The 16,471-nt window shown below is 39.4% G+C and overlaps 1 protein-coding gene across 9 annotated transcripts in view; it reads right to left on the bottom strand.

Annotated features, from left to right (window-relative positions):
* Positions 1-16,471, bottom strand: part of LOC124610098 (E3 ubiquitin-protein ligase RAD18-like) — a 97,475-nt gene that overhangs the window by 20,955 nt on the left and 60,049 nt on the right. For all 9 annotated transcript variants that reach the window (XM_047140133.1, XM_047140129.1, XM_047140128.1 and 6 more), the window contains exon 6: positions 160-283. In XM_047140133.1, coding sequence (XP_046996089.1) covers positions 160-283 — 124 coding nt within the window. The remainder of the gene's footprint in view (positions 1-159; positions 284-16,471) is intronic.

Here is a 16,471-nt window from a genome sequence, read left to right on the forward strand (position 1 = left end):
TCAACATTAAAGGAAAAGTGTGTCACACAATATAACAGGAAAATGCTTAAAGTTGTCATAGGAATTTAATAACAGTGCTAAATTTGACATTGACAATTCAATCTCCAAATGAAAAAAAGAAAGAAAAGATAAAACAGCAAACAGTAAGTTCAAACTTACAAGTATCTTTTGTGGAGCTGGTATTTTCTTTTCCTCCTGTTCTTCTTGTTCTAATTGTCTTATGATATCTGCAACTGGCCGTGGTTTCAGCGAATCACACTCAGTATTATACAACAGGATGAACCTATAACATAAGTATTTTTAAGAAAAGAAACCCCTTAAGTATGACACTGTTAATAAAGAATTTTATCACACATAAACAATTTGAAACGAACACAACAAAAAATATGTTCACAACAAGATATCAGTGTACAAGGTACATGAACCTCACTGTCTATGCATATTAAATATGAAACAAGTGTTGCTGGATATTTAAAACAACCTATTCAAATACAAAGCAACAAATTAGTACATTTTTGACAGATACCTCTAAATTCTATACATAAAAAAGGTCCAGAATAAAATGAGCAGTTTTCTACAAACATCTTTACATCTGAACTTGAACATTCATATAAAATACTGTCCCTAACTTAATCAGGCCATCACTAAAGCAAAGTTTCTCAATCATTTATAAATTAAGTCTTCACAGCATTCCAAGAAGTTGTAACCTCTTTGCAAACTGAACCATTACATAAACGTTTCAGAAAACTTCCCTAGACAATTTTTCTGTGAATACTGTTTATGTATTAAAAATTTAATAGTTACAATAATTTTGTGCCAGCAAGACAAACAAAACTATTGTCATGGTCTAAAGCTTTCCTTCCTAGTGTATTAAAAGTCTGACTCTGTGTTGTTCAATTTGTCAAGTTTTACAACTTGTTTTGATGACAAATTATATTCAGGTGTTAATTCCTGTACTTACTTTTTACACAGTTCATATATTTCCATGAACATGAACATCATCTGTATGAAATGTAGATTTGGAGAAGGTTACTGATAATGCACAATGAAATAAAATATTTTCATTTCTTAGTCAGTATGACATCATCTGCTGGGACAGAAGAGTAATCCACTTTCCTTGTATGAGGCAAACTGTAACTGTCAGAAGTGATGGAATGATACAAACTGCCAAAATTAGGAAAAAATGTAGGCAGAGTTGCTCATTGTCATCATTAATACTCAATCTATGTACAAAAGAGACAAGAAGGAATCAAAAAGAGATGTTTATCATAGTCAGAAAATTAGCAAGAAATGGTTTGCTAATGACATAGCAGCAGTCACCAAAAATGAACACAAGCCGAATCAGATGCTTCATGAAATGCAACACATGCTAGGTGATAGCTAATACACATATAAAAAAAAAGAAAATTAAGTTAACAGTGTGCACAGAAGGTGGATATGCTGGATTCCTAAATGTTAACCTCTTTACGAGGTGGATGGATTTTGCCATCTCAAAAGTAGATGAAGGTGGAAGACATGAGAAAAGCTTTGCAGTAAAGGCTTTCTATAAAAAGATGCAACAATTAACAAACCAAATATAAAGCAGGAGTACAGAAAAAAATCATTGAAAGATATGTTTGGAACACAACTCTGTATGGGTGCAAAAAATGAACAATGAGTAAGGCAACAATGAAACTGTTAAAAAGCTTTGACATGCTGTCTAGATGAAGACTGAAAAACATCGCATGGATTGACTAAGAAGATAATGACAATGGCCTCCAACGAGTCAACAAGAAACAATACCTAACAAAAAGTTAATGAAATGAAGAGAGAGAATGTTGGGAATATATTATGGGATGAGTTATTGCTGAAAACCATAAGTGAAGAGATGGTACATAGAAAGAACTGCAGGGGCAGATCTGTGTACATTCATATATACAGCAGATATAAGGCAGTCTGTCAATGATGTGGGATGCAGCAAATATGCTGAAGTGATGAGAATCATGGGCGTATCATCATCCATTGTACATGGTGTCTTTCAGCATTTCCCCACAGAAAAAAGCCTACAGGCGTCAAATCACGGGAATGGGCTGGCCAAGGTACAGGCCCTTTGTGTTGGATCCAACAATTTGCAAACAATTTGTGAAGACATACTGCAGTACTTCGTGACAACCATCATGTTGGTACCACAGGTTCCTCCTAGTCAACAGAGGATCATCAACTAGCAAACAGGGAGGCTGCAATACTTCACCGAGTTCAGTGTTCTATCTATAAAAATGAGCCTATGAGCTGATGGTCCACTATCCCACACCACACATTTACACTCCATGGACGCTGACCTTTCAACCTCACCGAGCCAATGGGGATTGTCAACAGGCCAACAGTACATGTTTCAGAGGTTTACTTGGCCATGATTGGTAGATGTGGCTTCAATCATTAAAAAAGATACATGATACATCTGGAGCAGCCTGTCTCAATGCCCATGCACAGAAGTTAACACAATTCTCGTAACTGTTTCTGCGCAGCTCTTGATGGAAGAGATGTGGTAGGGATGGAACCAATGTCAATGATGAACGTGTAGGACACTTGCCTGATTCATGCCCCTCCTTTGTTCGATTGTGGGGGAGCTAACATGCAGACCACTGCAACAGCAGTAAGAACATTAATTTCCCTCTCCTCTGTCATCACTTGTTTCCTTCTGCTACGCTGTCTGGGTGTTGCACTAAAACTTCCACATAACCGGTTGAAGAGGATGATGAATAACTGCCGAGATAGTTGACATCTATTGGGATATTTTGCCACAAACACAATACAAGAACAAAGTGCATTCTTCCTACACTCTCCATACACCATAAGCATGTCAGCTTTCTTTGCTTCGGTAAAACCCATCATTCACCTAAGACCGACTGCTTTGACTGTGAAACACTGGCTATCACATTGCAGTACAATCAAGGAAAACACAATCACACTGTAAGCAAACATTACAACATCGTATCTAGCAACTACGCAGGTTGAATGGCACAAAAAAGTGTCGATGTGTAAACTTTTCAAAATATGATATCTCATAAATGACTCACACTAGAATCCTGCAACAAACACCACTGGCATTCTAATTTGCCCTACTTTTAGTTTGTTAATGTCAATATGCATTATTCAAATATTTTAAAAAAAGAGTATGTTCGCACAAAAATACATTTTCTAAGTATTCTTACAATCTGTTTATTAGCTAACAATACAAGCCCCTGACTATAATCCATTCTGTGAAAACCACGCATCAATAGCTCTTACTATCTCCTCAATATCTGCGGTACAAGTTTTAGGTCATTCACCCTGCATATTGGTATGAAACTGGTAAATAACAGATCCTAAAATTTCTCAACAGTGATATGTATACACAATAAAATGGTGCTCATCTGATCTATAACAGACTAAATGTTTAGAAATCAAAGTAATAAGATTATTTTCTTGTGGCTTACTTTGTATTGGGTCTTTAGAATCAATTTAAAAAAAAATCACCTAGTGTGATGTGAAGCATAAATGGTTTCTTCAAGTTTCTACAATCAAAATCAATGGAATGCATGACAAACTCAGGAAATCTACCTAATCAAAAGGGCATCATGTGGTAACAGAACAGGAACTGTGGAGAGTCACTGGAGGAAATGCCCTGCCCTACTCATCACTACTGATGCCACCTCCCTTTACACCAACATCTCTAATGCCCATGGCCCTATCACTATTGAACACTCCTTTTCCCAACACCTGTCGGATTCCAAACCTACAACCTCTTTCCTAGTCACTATGACCAGCTATATCCTCACCCACAATTACTTCTCCCTTGAATGCATCACCAACAAACAAATCCGGTGTATGGCAATGGGCCAATCTATTCACGGGTCATCTTGAGGAATCCTTTCAAACCACAAAGAATCCAAAACCCCACACCCGGTTCAGATTAATTGATGACAACTTCGTGATCTGGATCAAGGAGAGGACACTCTATCCACATTCCTCCAGAACCTCAACACGTTCTCCCGCATTCGATTCACCTGCTCCTCCTCAACCCAACAAGCCACCTCCTCAATGCTGAACTCAATCTCGGAGATGGCATTTTTGTAATGAGGCTACTGATTTATCAACAACACAGCTGGAACTGGCTAATCTCTAGCAACATGCTGGTTATCTCCTATGCAATTACAGTGGCACATGAGGTCATGACATATGACTACAATTTCTCTCTAAATCAAATAGGTACAGCTATATTTTATCACCAATTACAATGCTTTATGCTAATTTTAACTTTCTGGACCAGTCGATATAAAATCAGTCAGGGATCTACTAACAGAATTCCAAATACTTGGTGCTTCTTGGGACGACAATGTTATGCACAACTACAAACCATCTCAACATGAAGACTCATGTGATGTTTTACAGGTTGATCTAGGATCCATCTCCAAATGTATTCGTGGTATGCTTTGATTTGCGTAGTCCTACCTTTTGGTTATTATGTGTGTTACATTACCAGGCAATTGACAACTTCCATACACATAAACACACACTGCAGTAAATCCAAAGACCTGCAGTATCAACCAAAAATTAAAATCTCCTATGTAGCACACACTACTGCTCAGTCCAAATCCGACAAGAAGTTGCGCAGTTTTCAACCATTCTGCACATTTCCCTCCGTTAACTTCCAGCAGCCGATAACAATTATTCTTCGCTTGGGCACCTACACACCAGTTAGCAACAGACTGTGATAACTGCTTTCCATCATACTGCGCTATTGCTGTACTTTAAGAAAATATAATTTCATTCATTTAGTGATCAAATTCTTCATTGCAGCTGAAATGTCAGTAATGTTTTGCAACAGTGGTATAGCTGTGAATGCGTTTGTCAGCTTGCTAGCACACTCTGTACACAAATATGTCTCTACAAACAGGTGAGAGGGATTATTTACTGTGTTTATAGCGTTTTCACAATGCAAATCTGAAAGCATGACTCCTATTGTTGACAACTGAAGACACAAGAATGGACTGCAGACACGTGTGGTGTCTTAAGAGAACTGAATAGTGAACTGTAAACAAAAGTATCAAAGCTGAGTAAATATTTTTTGGAAGCATCAAAATCACAGGGTCGACCTGATTGAAATTGGTTACAACAATTGTAGGAGGTGTGGTAAATGAATAAAGAGACTGTTGACATAAATGTGATTTATTGTGAACAAAGTTGTAACAAACTTTTATCCTCTTCAACATACGCCCCTCCCCCTATCTATACAGCACTGCATAAGTGACTTACACTGTTTAAAAGCAATGCTGTAGGTAATTCTTTATCACCAACTTCAAAACTTCTGCCTTTTTTTGCTTTTACCTCTTCAACAGACTGAATTTGTGTTCCTTTCAATGCACTTTTCACTTTTCGGAACAGACAAAAGACACAGGGAGCTAGATTTGGTGAATAATGATGTTCAAGCAAAGGAATGCACTTGTCTGCTAAAATCTGTTTCACAGATACAGCGTTGTGGGCTGGCAAGGTGTCCTGATGCAAAAACCACTTGTTATTCTTCCACAAATCCTGTTTCTTCTTCCTTACACTTTCACTCAGCTCGATTAGGACTTCTGCGAAGTATTTTTGATTAATGGTTTGATCCTTAGGCACTCCTTCAGGCATAACACCTTAGACCAAAAAAATGATCTGCATTATCTTCAGTTTTGACTTGCTTTTTGTTCCATTCTTGGCAACATGGGAGTCTTCCAGAGCATCAACTCTACTTAGTTTCTGGGTCATACTTGATGGCTCTGAGCACTATGGGACGTAACTTCTGAGGTCGTCAGTCCCCTAGAACTTAGAACTACTGAAATGACTTCACAAACATCCATGCCCGAGGCAGGATTCGAACCTGCGACCGTAGCGGTCGCGTGGCTCCAGACTGTAGCGCCTAGAGCCACTCGGCCACTCCGGCAGGTGGTCATACTTGAAGATCGACATTTCATCACATGTGAGGGAATGTGTGAGTAAGTCCAGTTCTTCGTTGAATCATTCTATGATATCACAGCAAATATTCTTCCAATGGTCTTTTTGTTCCTGAGAGAGGTTTTTCATAACCAGTTTTGAACATACTTATGTCGTGTTTAATTCATCACACATAATCTGCCTTACTGTCACTTTGTCCCAAGTTCACTACATCTGCAACCACCTGACAGACTGGTGGACTCGTGGGCGTGTTGGCAAAGAGCAGTGCACCTTGGGGATGTGGAGACAGGGACTAGGAGGAGGTGGAGGAGGAGTAAGAGTAGGAGGAGTAAGAGTAGGAGGAGGTAGAACAGAGGGGGCAACAACTGCTTGGTGGAGAGTGTATGGACAATTGGTTACCGTAGGTTGAGGCCAGATAAATTTCAGAATCAGAGAACATGTTGTAAGGATAATTCCCATCTGCACAGTTCAGAAAAGCTAGTGGTGGAAGGAAGGATCCAAATGGCCAGGAATGTGAGGTAGCCATTGAAATCAATCATATTATAACAGTATCATAAATTGAGTCCGTCTTGACGCTAAACACTGACGATGGTGATATTTGTCGCTAAAACTAGTTTCAGCGACAAATATCACCATCATCAGTGGCTTTTTTAAATCTAAAACATGCAGGAAATAGCATAGTTATACAAACACAGCAGACATTATTACATTTTTACTGTTCGTTTTCTGAAATATAGTTTTCTATGGATACTTTCATACTACCTTATTTATTGTATGGCATGTTTTTACGAATTATTCTCGCTGTTTGCAGCATGTTTTCTGTGCTTTTTCCTGTTGCCGTCCCCCCCCCCCCACCCCCACCCCTCAGCGTACATCATGTCATCTGCAACTGTGTAAGCAGCTGTTGATGAACAAATACTAAAAGGTGAACTTAGTATGTCAGCAGTAGTGTTGTGGAATACAGTTTTGATGTCCACTGGGCTGTTAATTAGTTATTCGTGTACTCACGTTCGTTGGACGGCATGTAGCTGATTCTGTACACAGAAAAACAAAAACTTTCATACTTTGTTTATGATCGAGAAACATTACACCACCTTACTGTTTGCATGCGTCGTGAGACGAGTATTGCATGTTGCGAGAAGGCAATGAAAACTGTAGTGGGAATTACGACGAATTCTGTTCCTTGCTTATGTCTCTGTGTGTGATGGGGAAGTGGTTCTCTTGTGTGTGTGTGTGTGTGTGTGTGTGTGTGTGTGTGTGTGTGTGTGTGTGAGAGAGAGAGAGAGAGAGAGAGAGAGAGAGAGAGAGCAAGCGCGCGTGTGTGCATTTGTGTGCTTTCTGTTCTGTGTCCTTGGTCAGTTCACTCATAGCAGTAAAGAGTGTGTTGTTGCAAAGTGTTGTGTTTTCGTTTATTATATTTTTCCCTTCCACTATAGCCTTTTGTGCATAGTAATTTTCTTCTATTGTTAGTTGTCGGTAAAGACTGTCACTATTTTTCAGAATGTGTAGATAGTTTTCGATATTAGTGGGGTTATGGTTTTTGTTCACTAGATGTTCTGCAAAAGTCGAATGTGTGCTGTCACTCTTTAGAGCTCTCATGTGCTCTCTGTGTATCTCGTTCAGAAGTTCCTGCTTCTTTGTCCTATGTATTGGGCCTGACAGGAGTTGCACGTGAGTTGATATATTCCAGTGTTGCTGAATTTGTCTGAGTTTTTTCTGATTCGTCTTAGCTTTCTCTGAACTGTGGTTTGTTCTGAATGTTATTGGGACCCCTTGCTTTTTCAAGATGTTTCCAAGTCTATATGATATTTTGTTAGTGATGATGTTAGTGCGTACCATCTGTCTCTTTCTCCTGATGTGGGATGGTGTGTACTGCCTCTGGATTTTCAGATCCTGTGGTTGTGCTCAAGTGGCTGGCCGCTATTTTTATGTTTAATTTTTACCTTATTGTTGAGTTTGTTTATGATGTCTGTTTTGTAGTCGTTTCCAACAGCAATTTGTTTGATTATATTTAGTTCCTGTGTGAAGTATTCTGGTTTAAGAGATGTTCTGTTTATCATGTGGAGCATGTGAGTGAAACTGGCATATTTATGCACTGATGGGTGTTTGGGTGAGCTGTGGATAACAGTGCTTGTGGATGTGGGTTTTCTTAGATGGAGAATTCATGTTGATGGTTGTTTCTTGTGATTATGAGATCCAAGAAATTTAGTTTCTTGTTTTTTTCTACTTCCAATGTGAAGTGGATCTGTGGGTGAACTGTGTTGATGTTACTGTGTAGCTCTTCTATCCTGTTATGTGTTTCACCTACAATACATTATGTCATCCATATATCGGTACCAATAGATTGTTTTGTATCCTCCTTGTTTCACAATGTTATTGAATATTGTATTCTCTATATGGTCCAAGAAAATGGAAGATGTTGGCTAAGGTTCCACTGATGGGGCACCATGGGTAGCCCCTCTTGTTACAAATAGAAGTTATTGTTGAAAGTGAAGTAGTTTTTTTTCTGTGATTAGCATAAGAATGGATGAGATTTCATTTATTTGTATGCCTGGGAATTTCTTGCATGTTCTATAATGTTTACAGTTTATTTTGTGGGCATGTTTGTGTACATTGATGTAATATCAAAAGATACCAATTTTGCTGTTGGGGGATGTTGACACTCTTAATTTTCTCTATTATGTCCTCGGTGTTTTTGGGGCTTCTATTGTTTTTGTATGTGTATGTTTTCTGTAGGAATGTGTGCACGTGTCTCCCTAGTAAGTAAGGTGGGGCTTATCTGAAGTCCACCACTGGCCTGACTAGGATGAGAGGTTTGTGGACCTTTGGCAGGCTTCTTAAGAGTGGAGCTTTAGGGTTTTTTTGTGTCATTCTTTTTGTCTGGTTCTGTGTCAAGTTGTGTGTGATGTTTATTAAGAGTGTCTTCACATTTCTTTGTGTTGGGTCACTGGTTAGCTTGTTTATTTCATTCTCTGCCAGAATTTTTTCTGTTTTCTCCATGTATTCTGACTCTGTTATTAAGACTAGAGCATTCCCTTTGTCTGCCTTGATGATGAGAGCATTGTGTTGTTTTAGTTTTCTGTGTATACTGTTTATGGTTTTCTCATCAGATAATTTTGTGTGTGTGTGTGTGTGTGTGTGTGTGTGTGTGTGTGTGTGTGTGTGCGCGTGCTTATGGATGGTTTGTTCTTTCTGATGATTTGTTTCATTTCCTCTGTCACTAGTTCTCTTGTTAGCCCTGGGTTGAAGTCTGGTGTGTTAGTTTTTTCATGTTGTCCTATGATGTTTCAGTCTCAGTAATGAGATTTTCTATGGTCATGTGTGATATGTGGGTGTTCAAATTGTATTAGGGGCCTTTCTCAAGTAGCTGCTGTTCTTCTTTAGTGAGTGTTATGTCAGTAAAATTAATCAAGCGTTCATGGAATGTGTGTTGTGTGTGTGTCTCAGTTTTAGAGCAGTTTTTGTTCAAAGTTTATTTAATTTCTGTTCCTGTTTCTGCCATTGCTTTTGCATTATTGACTGTGAGTGGTGATTTATTCTTTCCATTATGTCATACAGTACTGAGGAGCTGGAGATTTGCTTCGCTAATTCTAGGTGTAATTTGTACAAGCTGACATTCAGTTCTTGTTTTTCTGAGTATAGGGAGCAAATTTCATATTTCAGCCAAGCTCTTTCAGCTGTTCATTTAGCACGCTGTGCTGCAGGTGACATGCTGTTTACATTAATTTTAACATAATTAGGAATGATGTTGTTGGCTGAGCAGATTTTGTTTATTTGAGGTTCGTGTTTGTTTTGGCCATTCATCCTGGTGGGTAGTTGGTTGGTAGTCATACCAATATAAAAAGCTGTGCAATGACTGCAGCAGAGTTGATGTATGATGTGGCTGCTTTCTCACATGGCCTGACCTCTGATGGTGTAGAATAAGCCTGTGATAGGACTGGAATAGGAAGTGTTTGGTGGGTGGATTGACAGGACTCACACCTGGGTCTTTCACGGGGATATGATCCTTGTGGTAAGGGGTTGGGATTAGGAGTGGTGTAGTGATAGACTACAATGCTGTTGAGGTTGGGTGGATGATGAAACACCACTTCAGGAAGGATGGGAAGGATCTTGGGTAGAATGTCCTTCATTTCAGTGAATGGCAATAGATAATCACAGCCCTGACAAAAAATGTGGCTCAATTGTTCCAATATGGGGTGGTATTATATGACAAAGGGAGCACTCCTTTGTAGCTGGGTCTCGAGGGTGGTGGGAGGATAGGTGGTGTGTGAGGATATGACACAGGAAATATGTTTGCGTCTGTGAAAGCCTTTTTGAGATCTTCAGCTTACTGGTAAGGCATATACGCCATCTGCAGCTGGTCATGCTGTGTAGGGGGGATTTCTTGCTGTCAGAATGCAGGTACTGTTGGTGGTTGGTAGCTTTGATGTGAGGAGAGGTGTGGATGGAGCAATCAAAGAGGAGGAGGGTATAATGAAATGGCCTTCCCCAAAAGTCATAGGAAATGTCTGATACCACACTTTTTGTATGCATCCAGGTGGTTGTCAGACGGTTTGGTGCTTCCTAGGACATTATAGAGATACACATATGTCATTTGACTCAATTTGCTAGAAATCTGAATATTTTGGGAAGACTTGTAAAATGTTTTTGGAGGAACATATATTGTCATCATTATCAAGAGATTGTTGTCATTAACAAAATTACGTACAAATGCTGGATTGAATGTATAATAAAGAAATTGAAGGGATAAATATTTGGCGGAAAATATTAAAATGCTGTAGAAGTGCTGGCATAGGTGGAAGGTGCCTCTAATTACTATAACTTTGTGTTAATGAGTTAACACAAATAACCTAATTATATTGAGAAACGGCTTGAAAGTTATTACCAAATGATGCATTTTCATTTGATATTTACTTTTATGTCTTCCTCTGTAATTAATATTCTTTGTAATTACATTTCTATTTAACTCTCCAATTGTTTACATCTCACAGTTTTCAAACTTACAGAATTTGAGGCCTTATTTGTATGTTGTATGTATTTAATCGGATAAAGCACGAGCTCTCTACCACCATTACATGTTAGTAACCAAAACCAAACTGTAATTAATTACATAACTAAAATAATACAAGTGACATCATTGTAATTAAAGTTCAGATCGATTTTCATATTTGGAACTACAGGTGATACTATAAAAATTACGTCAATTAATATTGTAATTTTTTCCTTATTTGACTGTAACTTCAGTTTCTCTACTTTTGTAAATTTTAATTGCAACATTGAAACTGTACAAAATTAATAATGGAATATTTTGGAAATGTATGTTAAAATTCATATATAAAGCAGTGCAGTGAGACTGCGAGGAAGTAGTTTTTGTTGTTGAGTCTGCTTGAGAGTCTGTTTGAAAGTCAACCTGTGAAGTCAGTTTGTCAAAGAGATTAGTGATGTCTGTGAAGTGCTTTGTTTAAATGTGTCGAGAATGCAGTTCTGTTATCAATAAATAATGAGAAGTCACAAATTTATGTTCTTTCACCAAATTGAACTCCAGGAAAAATTTAAGTAACAATCAAGAAGAATGTAGCATCGTTATAAGGTCAACATCCAAGAAGGTGGCACGCTGGGTTGAGGGGGATCAGCTGTAGCGGGTAGGAGACAGGTGTTGAGGTTGTAAAGAAATGAGGATATGGTGCCTTGGCCTCAAGCCCAGATCATGAAAATATCGTTAATGAACCTGAATGAGACCAGTGGTTTGGGGTTTTGAGAGGCTAGGAAGGTTTCCTCTAGATGCCCATAAACAGACTGGCATAGGAGGGTACCATGCAGGTTTCCATGGCTGTACAGCTGATGATGAGTTTGTACACCTTCTCTTCAAAGGAGAAGTAGTAGTGCAGATCTACTACTTCTCTTTTGAAGGCAATGTATACAAACCTTATTTTTGAAAACTGGCACCCTTTCCACACCAAAACATCTCTTCCACACAACCTGGCCCACCTGGGGACTGAGTTATCTGCAGTGACAAGAAATCCCTTGCCCAGGCTTGCTGAAGGTATCACTAAGGCCTTTCGAGACAGGCACTATCTCCCAGACATAGTCTGCAAACAGATTTCCTGTTTCATATCCCCATACACCCTCCAATCCTCTCCCACCCCCAAGAACCATCCCCTTCATCAGCACCCCAGACTGGAACAACTGAACTGCATCCCTTGTCAAGGCTTTTGTTATCTATCATCACATCTTGAAATGAGGAATATTCTACCCATGATCTTTCCCACCTCACCTAAAGCTGTTTTCTGTTGCCCAACCAATCTCCACATCATCCTAGCCTATCCCTATGCCATTCCCAATCCCATCCCCTTGCCACAGGGATCATATTGCTGTGCAAGACAATAGTGCAAGACCTGCACAATCCACCCACCAAGCACTTCCTATTCCATTCCTGTCACAGGCTTATCCCACCCCATCTGAGATCAGGCCACCTGTAGAAGTAGCCACATCAACTCTGCTTCTACAGCTCCTTACATATTGGTATGAATACCAATCTGCTGTTCAGCAAGATGAATGGCCACTGTCAAACTGCGGCCAATAGCAAAGTGGACCACCCTGTGGCACAACATGCAGCAGAACATAATATGCTTGATTTCAATGGCTGTTTCACAACCCGGGCCATTTGGATCCTCCCCTCCACCACCAGCTTTTCCAAGCTGCACAGATGGGAATTGTCCTTACAACGCATTCTTTACTCCTGAAATTATCACAGCCTCAACCTCAGTAACCTACTGTCCCCATACTCTCCAACAAACAGTTTCTGCAGCCTCTGTCCAACCTCCTCCTTCCAACTCGCATCCCATCAACCTCTTGGTGCACTGCTCTCTGCCAACATGCCCAGCATTCTTTTCTCCTCCTCTGCTCCTCTCCTTTTCTGCTCCCTGTTTTGCCCCTCCCCCCCCCCCCTCCTTCCCTCCCCCACAGCCTTTTGACAGTGTGCTTGGAAGCTTTGTCCTGCTACCAGGTCTAGTTGCTGTTTTTATTCAATGTAACAGTTGCAGTCGCTCCATAGCAGAAGGGGATAACGATGGTGTTGCATGAGATGTGCTTGCTTGTGTGAGTGTGTGTATTTTCTTTTCTGAATAAGGCTTTGGCTCAATGTGTAACAGGCTTTTCATTGTAGCTGTTTACAACTCAACGTGTCATCTTTACAGTATGTAGCACCCTATCCTTCCCATATCATGGTTCATAACAACACTAAGAAGAATACAAGTGACTGAAGTGAAATGTTTACCTCAGATTCTGTACATGACAATACAAATAATTAAGATTAAAGAACTTTATGTGATGTCTATTTTGAGAATTCAGAATGATGTGAAACATCAGTGTATGATAATCATAGTACGACAAGGTCCAGAATCATATAGGAAGTGGGTACTTTCCTGAAAAATCACAGACTATAGAGAATCAATAGTGGTTGAGAAACCTGAAAAATAAGTCGCTAATCAAGCATATTGTAGATATGTTCAATAGACTAAAATCAGAGAAAGGGGCTGGACTGGGAAGAGTTGTCACCTGTCAGTTTTAGAAGGCTTGCTTGTTTCTTCTCATGTATTGCTGAGCACTGTCTAATTGAAATATTGCATTTGAAGCTGCTTGAAAGTTGCTAAGTACCTCTGGTTCCAAGATGATCTTGATACTGGTCTACAGAATGTTCTTAAAATGTGTAAATCAAGATCTATAGTATTCAGCAGAATCCCAAATCACTAGGTTTGGCATTTGTCTCCTATGCCACATTATACTACACAGTCTGACCTCAACACATCCACATGCACAGTTCTCCAGTTGTTGAGTTCTTTTACCCCGGGGCAACTTTCTCTGTATTTTTCTCCAAATTTATTCCTTACCTGACAGAAAATAAGTCTAATCAGACAATGGACAATCCAGGATGGAATATAACAACAATAAGACTAAAAGTTCAAAATTTTTTTGGTCTTTTTTGGGCTGCTATCTGTTAAACTACAACTGCCCTGACCCCCCACCCCGCCACACACACACACACACACACCACATCCTTTAAGAACACTTTTCACTAGTTTGCAATTTTATGTTTTTTAAAGCTTTTTTGATTTTGCACTAAGACAATCTGACATAACTTTCATCATATGTCCAGCATCGTTATGCATATCATATGCCATCATATTCATATTCACTACACAGGGGAATCACCTAAAACTTGCACCGCAAATAGTGTTGAAATTGGAAGTAATACTGATGTGTGGTATTCACAGAAAGGATTAGTAGTCCGGAGCCAATCAACAGACTGTAATAATGATTAGAACGTGTGTTATTTTGGGCAAACAAACACTTTTTTTAAATGGAACAATGCATATTACTATTCACAAAGTAAAAGTACAGTAAATTAGAATATCAGTGGTGTTTGTTGCAAGATTATAGTGAGAGTCATTTATGAGATAGTGTATTTTGAAAAGTTCCCACAATGACACTTTTAAATGCCTGTGATAGCACACACTAAAAAACAGCATAAATGCACACACTAGTTATGTGGATTCTGACCAGTAATGAGGCAACTGACCATCAAAGGTCGTGTTCAAAATGACCATCGACAGCAGCAATACACTCTTCTAGTCTAGTATTGAACAACTGCTGTGCACAGGCAAGCATTCAGCAGAGATGTCCAACCAGGTTGCAGTAATATGTCATTGTATATCATCAGGAGTAGTTGGTATGTCCTTGTAGACAATGTCTTTCAGCACTCCCCCATGAAAAAAAAGTCCACAGGCATCAAATCCCGGGAACAGGCTGTCCACATTACATGTTCTTTGCACTCAATCCAACAATTTGAAAACAATTCGTGAAAACTGCTGTAGTACTTTGTGCACTGTAGGCTGGGCAGCCATCATGTTGGTACCACAGGTTTCTCCTGGTCAGCAGAGGAACGTCTTCTAGCATCCGTGGAAGATGGTCTGTTAGGAGGCTATGGTACTTGTGCAGGTTCAGTGTTCCATCTATGAGGAATGGGACTAAGAGATGATGCTCCACTATCCCACATCACATGTTTACATGCCATGGATGCTGACATTCCACCTGACAAAGCCAATGGGGATTGTCAACAGACAATAGCACATGTTCTGGAGGTTTACTTGGCCATAACTGGTAAATGTGGCTTCATCACTAAACAAGATATATGATACATCTGGAGTACCCTGTCTTAATGTCCACATACAGAAGTTAACACAATTTTGATAATCACTTTCATGCAGCTCTTGATGGAGAGAGATATAATAGAGATGAAACTTATGTCAACGATCCTCTTGGGTATTAATAACCGCTTCAGCTGTATTTAGTCCTTTATTATTGGACCACTAAAGTTTCATGGCACTAAAAACCACATCTCCAGGTGAACATATGACTAAAACATTAGAGTGGAAAAGCTCGGAATCTTTTTACCCAACATTCATTGTCCGTCAGAAAAAAACACCACTAACAGGCGGTATGTAATAGAATAAAACAGCAGGATTCCAATATAGTGGATGGGTCTGCTTCTCCGATGTATACAGAGCAACAGTCAGGGGACACGGCCATGTGCTCTGCCATACATGTCAATAGAGACTGCATAAGACCCTTGCCTGACTCGTGCCACTCCCTTGTGTGATTGCACAGGAGCAAATGTGCGGATATACTGCAACAGCAGCAAGAACATTAATTTCCCTCTCTTCTGCTGTCACTAGTTTCCTTCTGTAACACTGTCTCATTGTTACACTACCATTTTCACATAACTGGTTGAAAACGTTGATAAACAACTGCTGAAATGGTTGATGTCTATTGGGACATCTTGCTACATACATTGAACACAAACGAACTGCACTCTTCCTACTCTCTCCATACACCATGAGCATCTCGACTTTTTCTGCGCTGGTAATCCCATTGTCCACTCACTACCTCCTGCATGCTCTGTGACACACTGATTATCCAGTCGAAGTGCACTCAAGGAACACAGAAGCACAATGTAAGCAAACGTAACAACATTGCACCTAGAAACAACACAGGTTGAATGGCACAAACAAGTGTCGGTGTGTAAACTTTGCAAAATGCAGTATCTTATAAATGACTCGCACTAGAATCTTGCAAGAAACACAGCTGACATTCTAATTTATCCCCCTTGTAGTTTATTAATTTCAATAGGCATTGTTCAAACATTTAAAAAGGCGTACTTTTGCCCAAAAAATACACTTTCTAAGTATTATTACAATCTGTTCACTGGCTAACTGTAAGAGCCCTACAACAAATCCTTTCGGCAAAAACCACACATCAGTAGCACTTTCCATTTCGCCAGTATTTGCAGTTCATGTTTCAGGTGATTCACCTTGTATAGTTAAAGTGACCCTATGTATACATGCACTTACATTAATAAAATTTTCATGAAAAAGGGGAAAAAAATGGAGCAATGTGATGTGCCATATCACTGTTTAATACATCACATATGGTATACACAACATATTTCTGGATCACAAATATG

The sequence above is a fragment of the Schistocerca americana genome, chromosome 1 (assembly GCF_021461395.2).
Source record: "Schistocerca americana isolate TAMUIC-IGC-003095 chromosome 1, iqSchAmer2.1, whole genome shotgun sequence".
Classification (NCBI taxonomy): Eukaryota; Metazoa; Arthropoda; class Insecta; order Orthoptera; family Acrididae; genus Schistocerca; species Schistocerca americana.